Raw genomic sequence first — 23,989 nt, 5'->3', positions numbered from 1 at the left:
CATATATCGATGTTTCAGTATGTCCTAAAAGGGTCAAAGTAAATGAGTATTCTCTTGTGCACAGACTAACCACGACTTAATTAACATTAAGTATGTTCAAAACCGATTACCGTTTTCATACTGGCATATTGCCGTTAATATTCAACTATGACCCTTAGTTCTTATACTAAAATTCCTCAATTTGATTTTTTTTTTTCTGCACTCTGTACATGCACGTCAAAGACGAAAATGATGTCATTCACAACAAATGTGTATTTGTGGCTGGCATGACAGTCAGCATAAATACGGGCACTCAAGTGTTGGAACCTGTGTCTACTTCCTGCGAGATAGTTTCCACACATTAGTTACAATACATTATTTAAATTGAGTACACTGTTTATACAAGTTGTATCCAGGAGTTGTTTCTAAATGGCATCCTACGCACTATCCACTGCCCAGTTTCTGTTTAATCTGCTAATGACAAGTGCGGCAGAATAGCTGTCCTGTAGATTGAGGTACATTTACATGGGACACAGAAATTGAGTATTGCCCTAAATATGACTCAGCAACACAATGCAGACACAAATTTCGGGGTCACATTACTGTTACAAAATAGATGGATGGGAATTAGTGGACGAGTTTGCAGCTCTCTTGCTTTTGCATCCCACGGAGAAAAATGTTTACAAGGAAAAGTGAAATCAGACATTGTGTGTGCATTCTTCTTTTAAATAGGGGAAGAGCAACTGAAACTCTGTGTCATGGATTGATGCTGGGTGGATAGCTTTTCTACAATTCCAACACAATTTGAATATATTGTAAAAGCAATTGGCTTGAGAGTTGATAAGAGCAATACCAATATGAGAGACTGTATACCAATCATAGCAAGACTAGTAATCACCCTTGGGTTAGTGGCTACTGGTGATTCACACACAAGTTTGATGTACTTTTAAATCACACTTTTCATCGGTATGTGTCTTAATACAGGAAGCTTTCAATGATTGTGTGGAAGGGCTCAAAAAATTCATTAAGGTTTGTCAGAAGTATCAAATGTTAACATTTATATTTTATTGTAGTTCACCAGTACACTGCAACAACTATGGACCTCATACGTGTGATACATGTATGAAAGAGATGTGGAACACGGAAAGTAGGCCAATGTATACTCGGTCACAAACACGGAAGCACAAGCGACAACACTTACAAAAGTTTAAATGTTGCCAGAACCTACGTAGAATACAGCTGTGGCTCACTGCCGCTGATCTTCCAAATTAAAATAGTAGCAGTAATAATGTCATTTCTGAGACTGCATTCTTTATATATATATTACTTTCTATGTTCCACAACAGCTCTGGTCATAAATAAATCACATTTATGAAATTCGTGGTTTTCCTGCTATCCCATTTCTACATTCCTGAAGACAACAAACAGAGTGCGTCTATGTAAATGCACGAAAGTGAAATAATATTGTTATGTGACTCAATACTGCAGTGCTGTCTGCACGAAAAAGAGTGAGAGCGAGATAGAGGTATTTACAGACAAGGACAGAGGCAGATATGGCCCGACCATGTGAAATATTCTCCACCCCAGACGGGCACGACTGGCAACACATCACCCATACCTCGGTAACTACCTGCAGCAGCCTGCTCCGTCAGCAGTGTCGCCAGGCCGTACGACTACACTGCCTCGTATTGTAGCCACAATGCAGTGATGTTACCAGCAACAATGTTGTGGCCAACACTGTCACAAAATATGGTGCATAAAAATGCAGCTTTAGGTGCACCGAGAAATCCAATTACTGATACGCGTGGCCGAGCAACTGACGACTGCACACCCCAAGAGCACATCCCTCGACATGAGATGAGGTGCTGTGCCGAGGCAGGTGATACACCGATGTGATTGTAGCGATAAAAATGGATCGCTCCGGTAGGCACAAGACTGACCAGAAGCAATGTCTGTGCCAATTAGGTGACTGCCATCTTGATGGATGTCAGTCTTACAGGTCCTGTTCCAAACTAGGACATTCTTGTAGAACTTTTGAGGTATACACTCGTTTTATTGTTTAGCTATGGTGGAATATGAGGTACAGTAGATTGCTGCACTACTGCCTGTCTTCTGTCACACTTTATCGTTTGTTCTGAACCTGACAGGTGGTATTTTTGCAAACTGTACATTTCTAATTTTAAGAAGTGCTAGTCCAGTAAGGTGTGCAGGACAACTCTGAACTTAGGAAAATTCAGTAGGGCATTTGCCCAAGAAAGTTCTGCATTTAATACCCAGTCTGGCACACAGAAGTTCCCAATCAACAAATACTCCATTGCAAAGTGAAAATTCCTTCCGGAGACTTCACTGTCAATTTGATGTCAGCACCTTCAACAGGCTGGCACCAAACTTTGTAGCGTGCAGTGAACTCGAGTGTTGGTGATGTGATGTACATTATGCAATTTTGCCATCAGTGTTAACAGTGGAGTGACAGCACACTTCACTTCATAGTTTGCTGGACATTTAACAGATTACACTGCAATGTACATCCTGTGACTTCTGGCGATTCTGCGTCACTGCATCTGTGCGGCTGCAGTGTTGTTACGACTAAAATTATAAATAACTTCTAACTTAACTCTCCCAGTGCCTGTTCGAAGACTGGAAGAACAAAGCAAGCTGAGAAACGATGAGCAAGTCAGAAGTACTCAGCACCCAGAACACTGCAATGAGTGTAGTAATGAAGGACTTGAAGCACAGCTACAAAGTCTCGCTCATAGCTGTCAAATGGTTAGACAGTGCACACATATGTTATAGCTTTCCGCCATTTGATAGGGCAAGCTTTTGTAGGAAAAATTATGTTGACAAGACAGTCGTATAATATACGTACAACATATCAATTTGATGTATGTATTTATACTAAATACATCTGATGATGAGGCTGAAAGCCTTGAAATTGGTGATGGCAAAATAAAATGAAGAACATTAAATGCAGTCTGAGGTAAACTTAGTTTCCCCTAATTATACATGAGGATTTTATCCTCCAACATGGTAAATGTTACAATTGAGAAGTAATCTTAACAAATTACAGTTGGTAACTTTCAAATAATGACTGTCTACAGCACAGAGCAATGTATCATAGTCTTAATCAACAGTTCCAGGTTAGACCAGCCTGAAGCACATAATGAGCTCTGCCGGAAGGTGTATGCACTAGGTGTGTGGAACCAAAGTCCAGCCATGCCTGTGTGACCGAAGCTGGTATAACTCCACAAAGCAAATCAGTTAACACTCCAATGCCTCCATGTATCAGAAAATACGTAGATTTACAGCTGGACACCCACCTACACAGTTTCTTACTCTCTGCGTGCCTGAGGACCACAATCCCGAGTCTCAGTTCCTGAAAGTGGTGCCGAGAAACGTTTCTCAGCCACCGATCACGTGTGCGAGGTCACTGAACTGACCCCTCACGGAGAAGGGGTGTGGGGGTAGGGGTGGGGAGAGACTAATTCAATTGAATCCTGGTGGTCTCGCGAGGATCTTGAAGGACACTTGCCCCATACCGAGATACAGTTTAAATTTGTACCCCCTCAGTGCCCGGTAAGACTTCTCGTCGATAACGAGAACCAGCGACGTGCCGTCGTCCGCATCTTTCCTGCTGACGGCCTTCCATTCTGCAGATGGCACGCCTATATTCTGCTTCTGCAGAAGTGCCAGAATCTCGGGGGTACCCTTCTTGCTCGCAGGTTTCGGGATCCAGACGAGAACCTTCGCCAGCCGCATCACGGCGTTGGCAGGCCCGACCTTCAGCCTGGCACCTCCCCACGGGCTGATGTCGGGTATCGTCTCCTCCAGCCACACCGCCGTCCACTTGTTGGCGCAAATGAAATACGAGGCCCCGTCGGTGCACCGAGCAGACAGGAACTGCAACGGCTGCGTGCCACCGGACAGCTCGATCCTGTCGAGCAGGGCATCCTGCAGCGCATCGTGCTGCTCCTCGGTGATCTTAACCGACGGGAAACCTCTGCAGACGACGGCCATCCTCACGGAGGTCGTCGGGTCCCCGCACGGAGACGCGGGGCCGTCACTCGGGTTTTGCCCCGGTTCCGAATGACCGGCTTCCTCTCCTGGAGACACCTCCAGTTTGCCATTCGTCGCACCCACGGGCCTGGAGTTTGGAGCTACCTTAGCCGGAGCTCTCCCTCTCTGCAATCGTTCAGATCTGGGAATCACCTTCTCTCCTGCTGCCAGTGCCCGCTGCATTCTCAATTTGCGCTTCTGAGCTCCACTCCGCTGTCTTTTTCCACGCTGCTGTTCCTTAAATGAGAAGTTAAAATACAGACGTACGTCATAAATAAGAAGTGCAACAGATGCATAATTTTCAGTTGTTAAACATATAATAATAATCTGTAGAAATTACGAGGGCTATCCTGAAAGTAACCTCCGTTTCAATCTAGCACGAGAAGCAGTGAGGGGGACAGAACAGTCACTACATTTACCCTGGTCACTAAGCTCAGCGTGGAAGCCACACTACATTGCTTCTCATTCACTTACCGTATCCACTGAACTTTAACCACAACAGCAGAACACTAGTGGAATATTCACTACTCTGAATCAGTGAAGCACCTGATACATACGTATCTTTTCAATTTACCGATTGTCTTCTTGGGTTTTTTTTTTTTTTTTTTTTTGGCAATGACAATTTTTGGTAGAAAGCTGACACTACTGATTGCTAATAAGAGAATTTTGCATAATTCTGGAATCACATTTCACATGTGGCAAAGTTAATAATGTTAGATAAAAATACAAAAGTACAGGACATTCCACTGTTTACATCACATAATCAAAAATTTCAGATACAGTTTGCTTCTTTCACAAAAACTAATAATGACTATGAATGTAGATTGACATTGTACTTCTAAATTTATGTAGGCAAGCTTTGAAGTCTGATATTAGCAGAATAATTAATAACTAAAATCAATGTACAAAACTTAAATTTTAAGCTGGTTCACTTAGGATTCTAACATAAAACATGATTTTATAGGAAAAAGCAGAGATTAATTATACAAAAATCTATAATGTAAAACACTTATACTTTTATAAAATACAAATGCCCTGTATGGTTCCATTTGTCACATTATTTCACACTAACTTGGTAAAGGCTGTATTACTTTTTGCCTTGCATATTGAAGCATAAATCTTAAGAAAGATTGTATTGTTGTTCTTTTATAAATACCCAGTAACAGCTCATTCAAAAGTAACTAATGATCCCTTATATTCAACATTTGCTGCATGCATCACTGACATGGGCTGAAGTTATATAGATTTTGCGCTACAAATATCAGCTTCCTATGTTGTTCCTCAAATTAATAATTTTGAGTAAACAAAGTGTATTCAAAAACTAGGGTACATTTGGCATTAAAAAATTCAGCTCATCAACAATAATATTTTACTATATATCAACTTTATTTTTCCACATAATTGCCATTCACATCTCTTCTTTAACCTCTCTCACAGGAGTCTTCAACTAGCCACTGAATAAGTTGGTAACACCAGTCTTGAGTTCGTCATTTGTTACCCACCCAGCCACTTCTTCAAATGCAAAAAGAAGAAATAGTCACTTGGTACAAGGTCATGACTGTATAGAGGATGCTCAAAACGTTCACAACAAAAATCTTGAATCTTCTCCTTGGTTCTGGCAGTGTGTGAAGGTGTGCATTATTGTAGTGGAGGATTACACCACACGACATTTTCCCACTGCATCGATTATGGATTGCATGTCTCAGTTCGGTCAGCATTTCACAGAATACATCAGCTGCTATTGACCCATGGTACATGAAATCAATCAAAAGGATGCTCTTTTTTTCCCAAAAAATGATAGCAATCACTTTTCAATTCGAGAACAGAGATTGCTTAAACTTATTTGGTTTGTTTTGATTCTGCACTGGTGTACGATATCCATATCTTGTCGATCATAACAATGTGGGAAACAAATTCATCTCCTCCTTGTCTATAGTGCTCCAAAAACTGTCTGTACTGTGTTTTCTCTGCTCTTTGTGCTGATCAGTGAGCATTTTTGGAACCTCCCTCACACTCAGTTTGTGATATCCAAGCTGTTCAGTGTCAATTCTGTAAACTGCGATTCAAGCAACATTTTGGAATTCATTAGCCAGATAAATAATCATCAAGCGCTGATTGCTTAGAAGTTTTCGGTTCACTTTTATCAACAATGTTGCTAGTATAAATACTGCTCATCATGGACGTTTGTACAGCAAATTTGAAATTATTGACACCATTTTTGAACGTGTTTGTCACCCATTTTTCAGGTTCGTGTAGTAGGCACAACTCACGACACATTTCAGCAGCTTAAGATCCTTTCGCCAGCAAAAATCTTAGCACCTCCCGCACTTCACAAATGGCAGGATCTACAATTGTCTTGGCCATTGTGATCTGCTCTCATCAACTGGCAAATGATACTGAATCAAACGAACATTGCAGTTGTTTCCTAAAGAGTCAGTAGACAGGGCTGCATGTGTGAAACTTCATTCAGACCTACAGTCAGTTAAATGTTAGTCACCAGACCTTAGTTTTAGAACATGCCTTGTATGTTGAAAGGATATCAATATTAAAATGAGTATTACAATACTGAAGATCCTGCCAAACATGAAATCCACTGTGTAATACAGATTTCAGTGGCAAAAAACTTCAAAACTGTTGACATTTTTTGCAAATATTGCATGGTTTCTGGGTGGTGACTGTTACAACACAGGGGCATTCCAGAGAGCGGGCATAGAGATCCCGACAGAGGGAAGTGAGACACACATTGAAAGTGCCAACCTCACCCGTGGGCAGTTATCAGGAAGGAGACGTCCCTCATTTGCAAAGAGAGCATGGTACACGGGATGGCCAGGGAATCGGTGAATGGTGATGGCGTAAGAAACCAGGAGCTGGCTCCATCATATTGTAGAGAGGGAATCCCCACTTCTGTGAGGAGACTGTCAATAGCAAGATGCACTCCACAATGGTGAACAGGGTCAAGTATTTTCAGCAAAGTTGGTCCATTGTAATATGAGACACAATTTAGGTCGAATGAATGACGATACACCTACAGTAGTTTGGTTCGAGTCGTAAGCTTAGCAGTTAAGCTTTACCAGGTAGCCATTGCTATGCATCAGGCGCTCCGTTCGTATTTATACGCGTACCCTTCCTTTTTCACGTGCTTCGTCTGGTTTGAATCGATTGCTTATTTTGCTTTGATCTGATAAGTGCAGTTTTCTTTGTAATAGGTGTTTACGTCACTCTAGGCTGAAAATGTATTACTGTACTGTGTCATGCATTGTTGTTGCATTCCGATAGTGCGTGTTTACGAACTGTCACCGCTCGCGGCATGGCTTGCTTTTGTGCACGCTACCGCTGCTTACAATTTTATATATATATATATATATATATATATATATATATATATATATATATATATATATATATATATATATATAAAAAGAAAGATGATGAGACTTACCAAACAAAAGCGCTGGCAGGTCGATAGACACACAAACAAACACAAATATACACACAAAATTCAAGCTTTCGCAACAAACTGTTGCCTCATCAGGAAAGAGGGAAGGAGAGGGAAAGACGAAAGGATGTGGGTTTTAAGGGAGAGGGTAAGGAGTCATTCCAATCCCGGGAGCGGAAAGACTTACCTTAGGGGGAAAAAGGACAGGTATACACTCACACACACACACACACACACACACACATATCCATCCACACATACAGACACAAGCAGACATATTTAGGTCTTTAAATATGTCTGCTTGTGTCTGTATGTGTGGATGGATATGTGTGTGTGTGTGTGTGTGTGTGTGTGTGTGTGTGTGTGTGTGTGTGTGTGTGAGTGTATACCTGTCCTTTTTTCCCCCTAAGGTAAGTCTTTCCGCTCCCGGGATTGGAATGACTCCTTACCCTCTCCCTTAAAACCCACATCCTTTCGTCTTTCCCTCTCCTTCCCTCTTTCCTGATGAGGCAACAGTTTGTTGCGAAAGCTTGAATTTTGTGTGTATATTTGTGTTTGTTTGTGTGTCTATCGACCTGCCAGAGCTTTTGTTTGGTAAGTCTCATCATCTTTCTTTTTAGATATATTTTTTCTACGTGGAATGTTTCCCTCTGTTTTATATATATATATATATATATATATATATATATATATATATATATAAAAGAGGAATCGTCTCATTAGCGAAACAATGGCAAGAGACTGCTATTTGTTGTTACTTACACTGCTGATTTCTTTGATAATGATCAACAAGAACCAAATAATAGACCGCGTATGATAGAACATATTCTGAACGAGAGTTAGGCGAAAATTTTTCTCCGTTTGAAAATCTTTGCGGCCACTTCTTTAGTACATCAAATTCTACACAGAAATTAGAGTAATCTTACATTTAAAAATCTAGTCAGTTGCCGTGCTTCATTTCTGACTGTATCACTACTAGGCAAAAGAATAATACAAATATAAACATGACACGATACGTATATTCTTCCGCGTTTACTGTTGTCTCACTCTAGTTTCGTAGTTCATTAGGCAGACAGGATTTAAATGAGATAGCAGCAAACACGAAAGAATACATGGCAAAATGTTTATATTTGTATTATTCTTATGGTGAAGAGAATACTGCATGTGATTCACATTTCATCAGGTTCCTATTAGCAACCGTCTCTTCTCACAGGTAGGAAAAAATTCAGAACGTAGAGTTGGCCATATTGACACACATCCCAAACAGTCTTGCCAGTCGGATTTTCGTAGTACATTGAAAGGCTGCTACATTCGAAGATGAACAATACGGAATTTGTATTTACTACGTTGGATAATGTATGAAAATGCAGTGGTCGAAACTCGGGGCGGAGGAAAAAAGCTCGTCTTCTACCTTTTTTTAAAAATTTATGTACCGACGCAGAGGATTTGGCGCCAGTATTTATCTTTGCGCCTGCAAAGCATGCCCGTGTAGCGCTACATATATTCGACAGCAGAAGTTAGTGGCGGCACCTACCAACATTTTTCAGAACTTCCTCTTGCTTTGCACTCTATTCTAAGCCGCAGGCGGTTTTTTGGATTACAAAAACCGGAAAAAAAGTGCGGTTTGGATTCGAGTAAATACGGTAGTCTTCAGGTGGTGGATATGGGGACACAACATCAGCATTTTATCAAAAATAAGGCCCAAGAGAAGGGACTGCACTACAACATCTAGGAGCTGGTCACCTAAATAAAGTTCTGGATCAAGGTGTGCTGTGGGTCGATGAAAAAATGCATAACCTGGGTTTTGGAGGTAGAAAACTGGAAGCCATGGGAGACTGAGTAAATGATCAGTTGGAGACCATCCTTCCCGGAAGCCACACTGATACGGGGACAAAAGGTCCTGAGATACGAGTACCGTATTTACTCGAATCTAAGCCGCACTTTTTTCCGGTTTTTGTAATCCAAAAAACCGCCTGCGGCTTAAAATCGAGTGCAAAGTAAGCGGAAGTTCTGAAAAATGTTGGTAGGTGCCGCCACAACTAACTTCTGCCATCGAATATATGTAGCGCTACACAGGCACGCTTTGCTGTCACAAAGATAAATACTGGTGCCAAATCCTCCGCGTCAGTAAATAAATTAAAAAAAAGGTGGAAGACGAGCTTTTTTCTCCGCCCCGAGTTTCTACCACTGCATTTTCATACATTATCCAACGAAGCAAATACAAATTCAGTGTTGTTCATCTTCGAATGTAGCAGCATTTCAATGTACTACGAAAATCCGACTGGCAAGACTATTTGGGATGTTTGTCAATATGGCCAACTGTATGTTCTGAATTTTTTTCCTACATGTGAAAAGAGATGGTTCCTTATAGGAACTTTTATGAATTGTGAATCACATGCAGTATTCTCTTCACCGTAAGAATAATACGAATATAAACATTTTGTCATGTATTCTTTGGTGTTTGCTGCTATCTCATTTAAATCCTGTCTGCCTAACAAACTACGAAACTAGAGTGAGACAACAGCAAACGCGGAAGAATATAGATATCATCCCATGTTTATATTCGTATTATTCTTATGCCTAATAGTGATACAGTCAGAAATGAAGCACGGCAATTGACTAGATTTTTAAATCTAAGATGACTAATTTCAGTGCAGAATATAATGTACTAAAGAGGCGTCTGCGAAGATTTTCAAATGGAGAAAAATTTTCACTAAACTCTCGTTCAGAACATCTTCTATCATACATTGTCTATTATTTGGTTCTTGTTGATGATTATCAAAGAAAGCAGGAGTGCAGGTAACAGAAAATAGCAGTCTCTTGCCATTGTTTCGCTACTGAGACGATTCCTCTCTCTCTCTCTCTCTCTCTCTCTCTCTCTCCTTTTTTTTTTTTTTTAAGCGGCAGTAGCGTGCACAGAAGCAAGCCATGCCGCGAACAGAGACAGGTCGTAAACACTCATTATCAGAATGCGACAAACAATGCATGACACAGTACAGTAATGCATTTTCAGCTTAGTGTGACGTAAACACCTACAACAAAGAGAACAGCATTTATCAGATCAAAGAAAAATAAACAATCAATTCAAACCAGACGAAGCACGCTTGACGCATAGCAATGGCTACCTGGTAAAGCTTAACTGCTAAGTGTACGACTCGAATCAAACTACTGTAGCTGTATCGTCATTCATTCGACCTAAATTGTGTCTCATATTACAATGGACCAACTTTGTTTCGATTTGAAGGTGCGGCCTAAAACTGTTCTCTCCCCTTGAATTTCGAGTCTCAAATTTCAGATGCGGCTTAGATTCGAGTGCGGCTTAGATTCGAGTAAATACGGTACCTGACATAACTGGAAGCTAACCATCATCTCGAGCAGTTTACAAAGTACAATCGTTAGGCTAATCAGGCGGTAGCCGTCGAGACATGTCGAGTTCTTCCCGAGTTTAAGGACAGGGATAACTACACTGTATCGCCATTGCAAGGGGAAGGCACCTGTGAGCCAAATGTGGCTGAAGACCCTGAGCAGATATTGCCTCTGAGTGGAGTCCAGGTTGTGGATGGAATTCACAGCTGGAGCCATGTCACGTGAAGAGATAAAGCCTGCAAGAATTCCCATTCAGTGAAGGGTTCAGCCTGGTGGGGGTACAAACAGAGGGGAGTCTGTTCAACTCAGCATTTGTGCCGGAAAAATGTAGCAAGATAGGGGGAGAACGCCAATGATGTTGCAGTGTGTCACAAGGTGTATTGCATAGACCAATGGATCAGTACACAGAGAAACCTGAAGGATAAGATACTGGACAGTTGATCGTCACTGGTGGAACAGAACACTATGGAGCTTGGACCAAACCTGTGATGAGAAGGCATACATCCCCATGGGGGAAACACAGCACTCCCATCATTCCTGCTTAACACTTAAAAGCGAGGAGGTCGATCTGCGAAGGGTGTTGTTTAAATCACTAAAGCACGTGTCAGCAGTCCTGGACGGCGACTGCTACGATCTCGGTCCACCACGCCACCGATCCATAACAAAGGGAACCGGTGGATAGGAGGATAGCAGTGCCAGCAGCATGAAAAATAGTGGTAGAGAGACCCTGCACTACCACATCAATGCAATTCGACAGAGAGGCGTCTAAGTGCACAGCAGATGTATATAAAGGACAACTGGCCCTACAAATGCGCAACAATGGTGGCAGGGGACTGACTGAATCACCAGAAAGTGCTTACTGTCCCAAAGATCATTATGGGGTGATAGGGAAGTCGCGAGAGCAGGGAAGGAGGTTATGAGATCGATAGCAGTAAATGTGCCACGAGCGGCACTGAAATGGGTAGCGGACCCTCACTGAGAGACACAAATCAAGGTCTGTATTAAGTTAGTCAATTAGAAGATCCCTATCTGTCGAAGTGGCACTCTCCCACAGGGGATGTTGTGCACGGAAGTCCCCGAGGAGGAGATAGGGGGCGGGAGTTGCTGTATTCGATGTAAGGATGAAGTCTGCCTGGAGGGAGGTAGGTAGAGTGTGCAAACAGTGAATGCTGGGGCTGTTTGCACTCTAACCACTACTGCTTACACATTGGTGCGAAGGGGGATCCAGTCACTAATGACATCGGTGCGAACCAAAGTGCACACCCTTCAGATGCTATCTCGGGACTGACACGGTTCCGAAAAAATGCCCAATAACTACAAAACGTTGGAGAGTTGTCATCACAGAAGAAAGCAGAACAATAGGAAACAAGCTGTTGTATTTCCCATAGGTGACAATAATATCCAATGCAATTCCACTGGAATATCGTGTGGTGAGAGTCCAGGTTAGACATAAAGAAGCCGAGGGGAGGTCGTTTCACTCAGTCGCTGGTCTTCACCGACAAGGATAGGGTGACATCCATAGATAAGACATCAGACTCGGCTGTGAGGGGCGAGATGACAACTCTGGGGAGACCGGGGTGACCTTGACCACGGACTTATGTTGTTTCTTATTTTTCTTCTTATACTTCTTCTCTATCAGAAGTGGAGGAGGACAGGGCAAAGAGGGAGAGCAGGCTTCTGTAACACCCAAACTACGAGAGCACAGGAGACCATGGGTGGATGGGACGCATAGATGCTGTATATCGTGGCTAAGTGTCATAGTAGGCTTCTGACATCAGACGCCACAGGAAGGGGGGGAAGGGGGGAGGTGGTCCCAGGGGAAGCCTGATCACCGGCAGGTGCCAAAGAAGAGGGGCACTATTTCGACCAGAGAGTGGGAGCAGTTCCCAAAGGAGAAGGAATGGGAACCCGGAGGAGGATGAATAGGGGGAGGGGGAAGGGAGAGGGGGAAGGGACGGGGCTGGGGTAAGGAAGGGGTAGGACGGGGGAAAGGATGCAACAGGGGCAAAAGCTCCTCAACGATGCTCGAAGGAGTAAGACTTATATTTTTGGCTAGTCTCAGCACAACGCAGACGATCAAGGAACTTGTACTCTTGGATCTTCTTCTCTCTCTAGTAAGCTGGGCAATCTGGTGACCAAGGAGAGGGGTGGAACACAGGGGCAGAACACAGGGGCTTCCTTCACACAGTGGGTATTAACACAGTTACCACACAGAGGGTCCGAGATACAGCGGGAAGACATATGCCCAAAACGCAAGCACCGAAAACACCTCGTGGGTGGTGGGACGTACAGCTTCACATAACCTTTATCTTCTCTGGGAGGGTATCTTCCTTGAGAGCCAGAATGAAGGCACCAACATCAATGCGCTTGTCTTTACGACTCTTCTGCACACATTGAACAAAATTGACACCATGTAGCTCCAGACTGGCCTGGCATTCTTCATCACTTTACAGGATGAGGTCCCTATGAAAAATCACTCCCTGGACCACATTCAGAGACTGGTGAGAGGTAATAGACTGGGACATTGCCAAGACAATCGCAAGTATGAAGAGCTGCAGGGCGGAAGAAGCAGCTTTGATCAAGAAGGAGCCCGACCGAATCTTGTGGAGAGGCTCCACCTCACCAAACCTTGTCCTCTATATCCCCCCCCCCCAAAAAAAAAAGGCTTTGTGGCGATGAATGTGTCCCTGTCCACCCTGTCCATCCTAGTACAGACGAGGTATCAGGGAAAGCAGCCATTGCCAAGAGTTCCTATGCCCCAGGCCCACAAGCAATGGTGACAGCTCTGGTATCAGTAGTGCGATCCCTGCATTGTTAGGTGGGCTCAGCCAGATGGGTACATACCTGCCCCACCACACACAGCGGCTACACGTGCTGGTGACCTAGCACGGTGGAGGGGGGGCTACGGCAGCAAAGGAAGAGAGGAAGGAAGGAGGGAGACGATCCAAAATGTAGATGTTTGCGAGGGAGTTCTTCCCCAAAGGGTTTACACAAAAAACAGAAAATGTAGAAATGGAGGTCAAACCCCAATCGGTGATCTAAATGGCAAAAAGGATGAAAGAGAACAGGATGGATTAAACTGAACTGGAAGCAATACGGGGAACCAAGATGATAGCCAGGTCGACATAAATCAGAACACGGAAAGAGGGGAAGGATGGGGAAGCAGGAAAGAAGTGGGGATAGGGTGGGAAGGGCACGGTGAAGGAAATACAGCCAGGGAAGGAAGAATGGACTGTAATAGCTCAGAGCCCTGTGCACATCAAACACAAACTCATAAAAGAACCGTGAGCTCCGCCCCCAGGGGGAACTTTATTAACACACTTTCTCCAGACAGTTTACATCTATCTTCAAGAATATTTCAGTTCAGCATATTCAGTATCTCTGTGACATTCTCCCACATATTAAACAAACCTATGACCACTTGTGCTGCCGTTCTCTGTATACGTTCAATATTCTCTGTTAGTCCTATTACGTTCAGGTGCCGTACACTTGTGCAAGTTTCAGGAACCGGTCATATGACTGATTTGTAAGCAATCTCCTTTGTACACTGATTGCACTTCACCAGTATTCTACCAATAAATTGGTGTTTACCACCTGCTTTACCCATGACTGAACCTATGTGATCATTCCATTTCACATCCCTACAACGTTTTACCCCCAGGTATTGTATGAGTTGGCTGATTCCAACAGTGACTCACTGATATTATATTCATAGGATACTACTTTTTTTGTTTGGGAAGTGTCAAGTTTTACATTTATGAACATTTAGAGTAAGTTGGCAATCTCTGCACCATGTTGAAATATTATCAAGAACTTATTGAATATTTATGCAGCTTCTCTCAGACAGTATTTCATTACAGATAACTGCATCACCTGAAAAAAAATCCTGATTGTACTATTGTCTGCAAGGTCATTAATATACAATATGAACAGCAAGGGTTGCAACACAATGCTTTTTGAAAATCAAGAAATACTGCATCTACCTGGCTGCCTTGAGCCAAAGCTTTCTGTACGCCATGTGAGAAAAATGTGATCAATGTTTTCGGAATTTTGCTTTTTGGAATTGAGGGGGTAATTTTGTTCAAGATACGTCATTATGTTTGGGCTCACAACATGTTCTAAGATACAACAACAAATCAATGCCAAATATATTGGAATATAGTTTTGTGGATCAATTCTACTACTTTTCTAGTAGAAGGATGTAACCTGTGCCTTTTTTTAACAACTGGGCACAGTTTTTTGTTCGAGGGACCTACAGTAGATTATAGTTAAAGGAGGGACTAACTCAACGGCAAATTCCGTACAGAATCTAATAGGGATTCCATGGGGCCGTGAATCTATGTTAAAATTTAACGATTTCAGCAGTTTCTCAACACCATTGACAATAATACTTATTTCATACATCTTTTAGGGATACGATGATTAAATTGTGGCATTTCTCCTGGGTGTCCTTAGTAAAGGAACTAGTTTTCATGGCCACAAAAGAAATTTAAGTTTTCCACATCACCTATTAGTGATCTCTAGTAAAGCGTGTTTCTTTAAAGAATCAAACTACCAGGTACAAACAGCTTCACACTGCTGATTACTTTACAAATGAAGTAATGAGTTACTTATTTTATGTCGAGCAAATAAACAAACGATGTTTAGAAAAGGTTCAAAATTATATTAGAAGTTATCGAAAGTAACTAAATACTCTCATTATCAAAGCATTTTGAATTTGGTCAATTGTAATTACATGAAATATTAAGAATCAAATTTTTGTTGCCCCTGGACACCATTAGATAGGCAACCTCAAACTGAGAATGTGCACCAGGAACCGGGTTACCAATTTAGTAACACAGATTCCAAGTTCAGCCAATATTTAAAGTTTTAACAACACTCCTGGAAATTTCTTTATTACCAACATGTCCCACTGTCCAAAAACATCAAACATTTAGAAATTTTTGTATAAAGATGCTGCAAACTGTTGTCACTAGAATGTAATGTCACAAAGCTTTGATAACAATAACATGTCACATCATGTTGAAAACCTGACACTCTGACAACATTAATTTGATCCACAACACTACACGAAAGTTGACAAAATACATCCTAGTACTGAAACTACCGGAAAAGAACTGAAGACTGAACATTCGGTGCTGATCTGACATGTGTATTCAAATATTTACCTTATTTACACTTTCCATAAAATTAAAATTTACTTTTGCTCTTTTATGAATAACAAATACATAACTCCATGACAAATTCTCAGAGGCAAGAGATGCAATCATACAATAAATAATGAACAAAAACTAAGATTCCTGACATTTGGGTAGCATGCTGGAATTAGCTGTGATAAAACAACATTACAACATCTCAATGCCCTTCTTCACTGTTCCTTACCCAACTGATTGTTTCCGAAGCAGAATCTCAAAGTGAATTGTAACAAATGACTAATTTCCCACTTTTTCTAGAGGAAGTCATAATCCTGTGTATACAGATCAAATGCGACAAGTGAATGTGCTGTATACCAATGGTTTAATGTGCACGAAAGATGGAGGAAAAATTTTCACCATGACAAACCTCCGTTATCTAGTAGTTGTCAACAAATGAATACATCCATATAAAAACCAGTGTTTCAGAACATCTCAATTGTTTTGCGCGAGATGGTGACCAAACAATTAGAGAATCTCCAAGTTCTGTTTTTATTGGGTACCTGTAGTCCTTTGACAGAACCATAAATCTCTGTGCATAATTGGTGCTCCGTAAGATGCAGGTATTAACTTCTGAATGACACTGTCATCAGTGATGAAAGGCAAGTTTTCTATGCTTACACAGATGTAAAATAGCTGTTAAAGGTGATGGGGCAGCGAACACACAAATTTTTGCATCAGCACAAATGGGACGTATTTGAACACCAGCCCTGAACCCATACTTGGCTTCAAGTGATATGAAAAAGTAGTTTGCACCCCGCACTACTTTGATGCTGCCACTGTGGCTGCAAGCTCAGGTGACAGGATGTTATGACGAGAGAGTTTTTCAACTCATTACGGGAGCTGATAAATTTGAGATTCTTCTAAAAAGTTTAGTATAACTATTACAGTACGTTATTTACAGTCAAACAGAGGTTGCTTTGTGGATAGTCTTCATAATATGAAACAGAAACTCTCTAGAGATGCCGTGGCAACTGGAGTAACTTCGTTTACACTAAGAGTCAAATTTCAGAAAAATACCTTTTCCACCACCTCTGACACTTTGGCTTCTTCTTCTTCGCCATTGATGGAACTTCCATTCACAGATAAGCATGCAGGTATCTGAAATTAGAAAGGGAAAAAAGAAACTGAGGAGTGTTACAACATTAAAAATGTAAGAGACACAATTATACTGATGTCTCCCTTAAAACTTCAGTGTAAATGTATCAAGATACAGTTATGTGGATCTTTCCTATAAAACTTCAAACAGCTCAATAAATTCAGATTCCCCAGTCTCACAACAAAAGTATCGCATACCTCAACAAGCAGTGACTCACACTGCAAAAACTGAAATAATTTTCGGCATATATTTCTATGAGGAAATTCAGCACAGTTACTTGATTCACGCACAAACTAATTTGAATGACTTCGTTTGAGACAGCTTTTCACGTAGCCGTAAAATCATTGGTGTAATATCAAATACCAACAATGGTCACAGAATGAATTTTGTTTCTGCAGTGGAGTGTGATATGGAAACTTCCTGGCAGTAGTATTCAGCTAACTTTTTTATGGTTCCTAGTGAAATATTTCAGTAAAATTTTCATTCACTATATTAATTTCATTGGATGTTCCAGTGGCAGCTTGTATGTTTGGTTTTAGCTTCAAAACTGTGTGAAGTTTTCGTGGTATTGGTATTAGTTGTCGTTTAGTAGTACTGATAGAAGTTGTTGCTTTCTTAGAAGAGAGATAATTTCGAGATCACTATCGACAGATCTTTGAATAGTTCTACTGTTGTAACTGAACTTAGGTAATGTAGACGTTTAGTTTTTTCAGTAACTTAAAATTTTATTTTACGTGACAAGTGTGGGCATCGTCACATGTTTGTGAGTAGTGGGTTACGGTGTGGGATTTGTTCAAAGTATTTTCTTGAAGGGGGCGGGTGGGAGGAGTGCAGTGGAGAAGCCAGTGGGAATTCATGCGAAATACTCTCCTGGGAATACAGAATCTGAAGTAGAAATAAGTTGATAGAGGAGCAGGAGCATAAGATTTATGCCCTTCAAGTGCAGTTACAAGACACAAAGCAGGAACTAGAAGGGTTGAGGAAGGTGAAGGGTGCTGGGGAAAGTGTAACTGGCTGTTGGTAAGAAGGCACCTAGGAGGGGGTGCTATTCAGATAGCTGTACGTTGTGGATATGCAATAGATTTGACCAACTGTCAGAGCTGAGTGGAGAGGAGCCACTTGTAGATGTAAGTGTGCGAAACATGCAGCAGTAGGACACCTAAGTCAGTCACAAATTCTAACAGAAAGAAGAAGGTTCTGCTGCTAGGTAAATCACACGGTAGAGGTGTGGGCCAGCAGTTGCAGGAAGTGTTGGGGAATGGGGAGTGAGTACCAGGTCACCAGCATTGTGAAGCATAGTGCACAGTTGGCTCACGTGACTGACAGTACAGGGGAGTTATGTAGGAATTTTACAAAAGAGGATAAGGTAGTGATTGTGGGTGGAGGATGGTATAGCCTTGATAGGGACAAGGAACATGATGTAAGTGGTGACCTGGTAAAGATATCTACTCAACCTGGTGGCACTAATGTGCACTTTGTGCAACTGTTTCAGGGTCATGATTGGCCTCACCTTGATGTTGCTGTTACACGTGTTAACATGGGGCTGGAGAAGACACTGATGGCAGAGGGCACGGATCACATTGCAGTGATGTCTGTTGAGAATATCAAGAGATTGGATTTCACTAGGCGTGGCCTGCACCTCAATAGGTACGGAAAGGGAACCTCGCAAACCTTATAGGTGACAGTGCGGTGAGTGGTGGTGGGATCACTTGTGGAAAAATTCCTGTAGTAGTTGGTATTAAAGCTGCATTTTTTTAGACTCAATTCAGCTGATAGGTATACCTGCTTAAGGGAAGTCCCTCTGACAAAGGAATCAGCTTCAGAAGAGGTTGGGTACTTAAGTTCAGAAGAATTAGCATATTTCATCAATATATAAGAAGTATTACAGATAAAGTTAGTGAATTGCTTATAAATGTTCAATCAGACATTACTGGTATAAAAAAAGCACCACTTTAATAATTTGACTATTCAGAGGCTTCCTTTACCAGGATACAGATTAGCTGGCTGTTTTTCAAGGAGTTCTTTTTGGACTGGGGGAGTGGCCATTTACGTTATTAAACAGCATTCCGTTTGAGTCCTTAGCGTTAACACGGCACTACACTCAACAGATATTTGAATGTTGTGCAGGGGCAGTTGAATTTAGTGAAACTAAACTTCTAATTGTTGTTGTTTATATGTCCCCTAACACCTAACTATGACTTCAGAGCATTTCTACTCAAGCTACAGAGGATTCTTGGTCACTTTATAGGAAGTACCAAAAATTAGTTATATGTGGTAACTTCAATATTAATTTTGTATGTGATTGTGCAAGGAAAAGGATGTTGCCAGATCTCCCAACTCATATGATCTGATGCAGACTGTTTTTTTCCAACAAAAGTGTAAGGGAACAGTAGCACAGCCACAGACAGTATTTTTATTCATTCTTCATTACTAGATGGGCATTCTGTTAGGAAATGGGTGAATGGCCTTTCAGACCATGATGCACAAATTTTAACACTAAAAGACTGAACAAATGTCTCATATAATTACCAACTATGCAGGAAAGGTAATCCAACAGCAACAGAGAGTGTTTTAAACCCTGTTAAGAAACAAGAATGGCAGGCTGTTTACAGTGCTGTTAGCACAGATGACAAATAAAATGCATTCCTTAACACACTTCCCATGCTCTTTGAGAGTTGCTTTCCATTTGAATATTCTAAACAGGGTACTAGCAATAAAAGGCAGCCTGGGTGGCTGACTAGCAGGATGGGGATATCATGTAGAACAAAGTGGGAATTCTATCAAAATGTTAGAAGAAGTCATAATATAGCTACATTAGTCCATTACAAGTACTGTAAGGTGCTTAAAAATGTTACTAGGAAGGCAAAGAGTGTGTGGTATGCAAATAGAATAGTTAATTCACACAATAAAATTAAAACCATATGGTCAGTTGTGAAGGAAGTGTCTGTTCAACAATACTAGGTCAGCAATATAAAGTCAGTTCGTAGTAAAAATATATCTGTTACTGGTAAGTCAGAATATGTACAGTATTCAACAATCATTTTCTCAGCATTGCTGGTGAATTAAATAAATACTTAGTTTCTGCAGGGACTCATGTAACCTTTCCGATATTGACATCCAAAATACTCCTGTGATACTGAATCAATAACTGAATCACTGAAGACTAACGACTCTCGTGGTTACGATGGAGTTCCTTTAAGAATGGTCAGTTTCCTGAACGATTAAAGTACTCAGTAGTAAAGCCGCCTTATAAAAAGAGAGAAAGGGATAATGTAGACAATTTTAGACCTATTTCTATGCCATCAGTGTTTGCTAAAGTTATTGAAAAGGCTGTTTATATAAGGATAATTAATTACTTTATATCACATAATTTGAGATCAAATCTAGAGTTTGGCTTTAGAAGTATTCCCTTTTCTCTGTGAGGAACTGGATGAATTAAACAAAAGGTTTCAAATGATAGGCATATTTTTTGATTTAACTAAGGAATTTGATTGTGATGATCACAAAATACTGCTCCAGAAGTTGGACCATTAAAGAATATGGGAAGTAGCTCCCAATTGGTTCATCTCTTACTTTAACAACAGACAGCAATAGGTCATTATTCACAGTGTTGAGAATGGCTATGCAGTGGGGTCTGAGTGGTGGGACTTGGTAAATGGGGGGGGGGGGGCAAGGATCACTGTGGGGGTCAATCCTTCCCTTATTTATACTAGCTTCGTAGTGAAGGATGTTGTGTGCAACACTGGCCCGGTTTCAAATAGTGCACTTCATGACGGAAGTTTATGGCTTGTAGAAAATATACTAACGCCAAATCACTGAAGACTCAGTTTTTACAGTTTCTAACACACAATTCAACAATTTTTGGCTCAGAAACCATCAGTTCAGGCAGTAAGTGGTGTAAGTTCACGAATCTCTTCTCAACCCGTCCACTAGTGTTTGTACTAGGCAGAAATCAAATTTGCATCTGGATCACTCTTCCTCGATTCATGAGCAGAAAGGTGTGCAGTATACTGCTGCATCCATTTTCAGTAAGTTACCACAAGAATTCAACAACCTTAGCAGTAATCCACATGTTTTCCAATTGAAACTGAAGAGTCTCCTCATGGGTAACTACTCCTATTCTGTCAAAGAGTTCCTTGAAAAATTAAGCTGATTCCTATATTATATTGTCGATTGCATTTACTTAAACATATAGCTCGTCTTTTTTGTATTCATAAACATTTTCTTTTATCTGTTATTACTTTAATTTTGTAATTTCATGCACTGACATGTTCCATTACCTTGGAGATTTGCTCCTCAATTTGCTCCTACGGAAGTAGAAGTATAAAATAAAAATAATAAGTAAATTAAAACTGTGTGCTGGGTCAGGAATTAAAACTGTATCCTTTGCTTTATGCAGGAAGGTGCTTTACCAACTGAACTATCCACACAAGTTGGAATCTGCCAGGGAGTTTCATCAACAAAGTTAATTAATGACCTGTTGTGAGAGTAGCAAACTCGTAAATTCCTTGTAATGCAATTTATGAAGGCAACATTTCCAGGTTGATAAGGCTTTGTTTCTCCTCTTTGCTGTTGCCACAAATATTTAGCTATTTTTTTTTACAAATATGGCACAAATGATGAGGGTGTGGTTAGACTGGAATGCAACAAATGTTAAGACTATAAGAAACCTGGTCGTGGTGATACACTGACCTTAACACAAGATCTAGGTTAGACTAGAATGCGTGTCTCACTTGAAAAAAATTTATGATCTCTGTCATCACATTTTTTACAAATATGTCATGAATTATAAGGTTGCAGTTACGTTAGTGCCTAACACCACAGCTTTATTAATTCAGCTGTCATAAATATTTGCTTCATCCTGAATGTGTCATGAATTTTATGGCTGTGGTCGGTTTGAGACCAAGCAGCACAGGATGACTAATCTGTGTTCAAAATATTTGTCCATTTCTTCTGACTGTGTTACGACTGTGGACGTTGTTGCAATATTCCTTTTTCTACTGCTGCAAAACACTCCTCTCTCACTGGCTGTGCAGAACCGGCAGTATAAACACACCCTTTGCTTCCCACCATACCTAATAGCGAGTGCTGACAACACTGCTACACAGAACACCCAACTATGCATGCCACAGGCCCTGGTCTAGACAGGGTAGCTATTCAAACTTGGAAAAAAATATTCTCTGACAAGTCCATGTAATGGGGGGGGGGGGGGGGGGGGGAGAAGAATATGTCATAAAAGGCTCCTGAGAAGTTAACAGTAACAGGTGGGGAGGGGTTTGACCAGCTAACAGTAGTGACTTTTCTTTACTCTCCGCTATACTTTAGCAGCAGTTTTTATAAACATTGATAATCTATAGTGACTAATATTGAAATAATTAACACTATGAAATTAAGTATTTTAAAATTCGTGACTGATAAAGCTCAATAAAATTAAGCTCCAATGTTAGGTTAAAAACACAGAATTCCACAAGATTCTACAGAATTACTGAAATTCTCTGAGATTTCCAGGTAAAATTTATTTACCTGAGAATTATAGATTTTCCAGAACAACCACAACCCTACCAACAACTTCTTTAGAAAATTACACTTAAAAAAACAGTATTTTGTATCACTTGCGGTAAATAAATCAACAATTCTATTGCTCTGTTTTTCATTTGCTATTTTCCCAACAACTGTTCTGAATTTCAGTAAAATAAAAACATTTCTCTAGTCACTAATTTAGTCCTGCACACTCTGGTAACAGATTGAAGCATTTCAGTGCTCCAGTGTGTGAGATGATGGGTTCTTCCATCACATAATCTTCACTCTCTTCTGCTGCCAAACACATTCTGTTCATCATACCCACATCACGTAGCTGCTCAAACTCCTATTTCTTCAGCACCACTATTTAAATATCTGCAGAGGTTTCTGTCATATGCATCTCCACAACCAGAAATTTTTATTTTATGTACGAGGGTTGACTGAAAAGTAATGCCTACATTCTCGTAATTCTTCAAGGGTTGGCAGCATTGGTATGCGGCAGGTACTGGCTTGTTCTGTAGCCTCTTCTCTACAGCTCCAGTTGGCAGGAAGCCTTAGCATTGAACGGTTGTGTTGTTACAGCGTTAAGTATGGAACCCTGCACAGATGGTCGATCAGTGCGATTTAAGCAACGAGCAGTCATGGAATTCTTGACAGCAGAAGGTGTCACCCCAAAGAAGATTCATCAGAGAATGAAAGCAGTTTATGTTGATTGTGTGGATGTGAGTACTGTGCACAGTTGGATGAGTAAGTTTAAAGATGTTGAGGCGGGAACATCTGACTTGCATGACAAACAAAGAGTTGGATGTCCTGTGACAGCAAACACCGATTTTCACGAGCAAAATGTTGACGGATTGATTCAGGACAATCATCATATCACTCAGAGAGAAACTGCAAGCACAATCGGCATTTCACAAGAACGTGTGGGTCACATTATAGCTTGCTTGGCTATTGGAAGATTTGTGCACGATGGGTACCGCAGATGCTGACTCGTCAAATGAAAGTGCACAGACTCGAAATTTGCCAGGAACTCCTCTCGTGTTACGAGAATGAAGGTGACGCCTTTCTCAATTCAACTGTGACAGGAGACAAAACATGGGAACACAATTACAACCAGGACACAAAACATCAGTATATGGAATATCGACACAAAGACTCGCCCCAGAAAAAGAAAATCAAGATGCAGCCCTCAGCTGGAAAAACCATGGCCACACATTCTAGTGAAATTCGAAAGTGCTTGAAATTTCTCTCTGAGTGATACAATGATAGTCTTGAATCAATCTGTCAACATTTTGCTAGTGAAACTCGGTGGTTGCTGTCACAGGACGTCCAACTCTGTTTGTC

At 41.0% G+C, this 23,989-nt stretch overlaps 1 protein-coding gene across 3 annotated transcripts in view; it reads right to left on the bottom strand.

Annotated features, from left to right (window-relative positions):
- Positions 1–1,020: 1,020 nt before the first annotated feature.
- Positions 1,021–23,989, bottom strand: part of LOC126213530 (uncharacterized) — a 65,717-nt gene continuing 42,748 nt past the window's right edge. For 2 of the 3 annotated variants that reach the window (XM_049941377.1, XM_049941375.1), the window contains 2 exons: positions 17,047–17,127; positions 1,021–4,269 (listed from right to left, as the gene is read on the bottom strand). In XM_049941377.1, the coding sequence (XP_049797334.1) occupies positions 3,463–4,269; positions 17,047–17,127 (888 nt within the window). In that variant the 3' untranslated portion in view covers positions 1,021–3,462. The remainder of the gene's footprint in view (positions 4,270–17,046; positions 17,128–23,989) is intronic. The other variant, XM_049941376.1, reaches the window with a different exon arrangement.

Source organism: Schistocerca nitens, chromosome 11 (genome assembly GCF_023898315.1).
Source record: "Schistocerca nitens isolate TAMUIC-IGC-003100 chromosome 11, iqSchNite1.1, whole genome shotgun sequence".
In the NCBI taxonomy this organism is placed as follows: domain Eukaryota; kingdom Metazoa; phylum Arthropoda; class Insecta; order Orthoptera; family Acrididae; genus Schistocerca; species Schistocerca nitens.
This window is presented reverse-complemented; position numbering and strand designations above follow the sequence as displayed.